Source organism: Neofelis nebulosa, chromosome 16 (genome assembly GCF_028018385.1).
Source record: "Neofelis nebulosa isolate mNeoNeb1 chromosome 16, mNeoNeb1.pri, whole genome shotgun sequence".
NCBI classification, from domain to species: Eukaryota; Metazoa; Chordata; class Mammalia; order Carnivora; family Felidae; genus Neofelis; species Neofelis nebulosa.
The window spans coordinates 35,786,311-35,788,398 of NC_080797.1; the positions used below are offsets into that span (position 1 = coordinate 35,786,311).

At 50.1% G+C, this 2,088-nt stretch overlaps 1 protein-coding gene across 1 annotated transcript; it reads left to right on the forward strand.

The window, feature by feature from the left end:
- The first annotated feature begins 1,072 nt into the window (after nt 1-1,072).
- LOC131498473 (keratin-associated protein 4-3-like) lies at nt 1,073-1,949 on the forward strand. The gene has a single exon (XM_058705782.1). The coding sequence runs from the start codon at nt 1,142-1,144 to the stop codon at nt 1,691-1,693; it is 552 nt and encodes a 183-aa protein (XP_058561765.1). The 5' UTR covers nt 1,073-1,141; the 3' UTR covers nt 1,694-1,949.
- The last annotated feature ends 139 nt before the right edge of the window (nt 1,950-2,088 follow it).

Consider the following 2,088-nt stretch of genomic DNA (forward strand, 5'->3'; position numbering starts at 1 on the left):
ATGGAATACTACGTGGCAATGAGAAAGAATGACATATGCCCTTTTGTGGCAACATGGATGGAACTGGAGAGTATTATGCTAAGTGAAAAGAGTGTAATGCTAAGTGAAATAAGTCCTACAAAGACAGATACCATATGTTTTCACTCTTATGTGGATCCTGAGAAACTTACCAGAAGACCATGGGGGAGGGGAAGGGAAAAAAAAAAAAAAGGTTAGAGAGGGAGGGAGCCAAAAGATAAGAGACTCTTAAAAACTGAGAACAAACTGAGGGTTGATGGGGGGGGGGGGGTGGGAGGGAGGGGTGGGTTCGTGATGGGTATTGAGGAGGGCACCTGTTGGGATGAGCACGGGGTGTTGTATGGAAACCAATTTGACAACAAATTTCATATTAAAAAAAGAATAAGAAACAAAAATAAAGCAATGTCTTCCACAAGATAAGAGCATCTGGAGAAATAAAAACAAACATACATGACACCAAGGTTAACACTTCATGAACTATGAAGCATGGCAGTGATGGGAACCATACAGATAATTGTCTGCCACGGTTGTAGGGTAGAGGACGTGATCCAAGGTAGAAACATCCAAAAGAATCCAGTCCAGGGGCTAGAAATCAGCAACGTCATATAAATCTACAGCTGTCCCCTTTGCTCAAAACTGCCCCACAAAAGAGGGCCTTTTCTTCTTGTCACATGCAGATCTTTACTCATGCCACTGATCATTGGAAGAAATGCACAACCAAAAATAGGACTGCCCTTATCCTACCTGCTAGGGGATACAGGAGGGAGAGTACGAAATGTAATTGCAAATGCCACCTATCACAAGACAGCCCACGGTGGAGGAAGATGAGGAGAAAGTGGTCAGGAAGATGCCAGTGGGTGTGAATCAGGAGGAAACACAGACCAGATAGAATTCATCACATCCAGAAAAGAAATTTTGTTTCCCACAAGTTCAAACCATTACATGCACAAACATTATTGTGTAATCTGATAATTAGTTAATATTAGGTAAACAAACACAAGGAAGATGTGTTGACAACTCACCATGGACGGGCAGTATATAAGAGGCCATGGCACGAGGAGACGTCAGACTCAAGCCCCTCACTCTCCTGGAAACCATCCCAGAACCTCCACCCTCTGACACCATGGTCAACTCCTGTTGTGGCTCCGTCTGCTCTGACCAGGGCTGTGGCCAGGAGACTTGTTGCCGCCCCAGCTGCTGCCAGACCACCTGCTGCAGGACCACCTGCTGTCGCCCCAGCTGCTGTGGCTCCAGCTGCTGCCAGCCTTGCTGCCGCCCCACCTGCTGCCAGACCACCTGCTGCAGGACCACTTGCTGCCGCCCCAGCTGCTGTGGTTCCAGCTGCTGTGGTTCCAGCTGCTGCCGCCCCAGCTGCTGCATCTCTAGCTGCTGCCGGCCCTGCTGTGGGGGTTCCAGCTGCTGTGGCTCCAGCTGCTGCCAGCCTTGCTGCCGCCCCATCTGCTGCAGGACCACCTGCTGCCGCCCCACCTGCTGTGTGTCCAGCTGCTGCCGCCCCTGCTGTGGGGGTTCCAGCTGCTGTGGCTCTAATTGCTGTGGCTCCAGCTGCTGCCAGCCTTGCTGCCGCCCCACCTGCTGCCAGACCACCTGCTGCCGGACCACCTGCTGCCGCCCCACCTGCTGTGTGTCCAGCTGCTGCCGCCCCAGCTGTTGCTAGACCCCCTGCCACCACCCACCAACCTGCTCTAGTGGCTCTTGCTGCTGCTGAGTGCCCTGACCTGCACCCTGCTGTTTTCATCAGCCAATCTCCTTCATGTCGTCCAACTGGGAGCTGAATCATGTGAGGCCAACTGTAAAACCTCAGTTCCCAGTGATTTTTCAACTGGTTGGCCTTGGAATATACCACCCCACCGCCCAATTCCCTCCCACCTCTTTCTTATGATGTCCATCCCAAGTCAGTACAAAGGTTGTATTTTCCCTGATATACGATAACATATCATCCCAACTGATGTATCTGTTATTGCCAGATGTTCTGTATGGAGATGTTTCTATATAGCAAATAAATCTTAACTTCCCAGGCATTAAATATAAAGAATCGTGTCTCATTCTTTT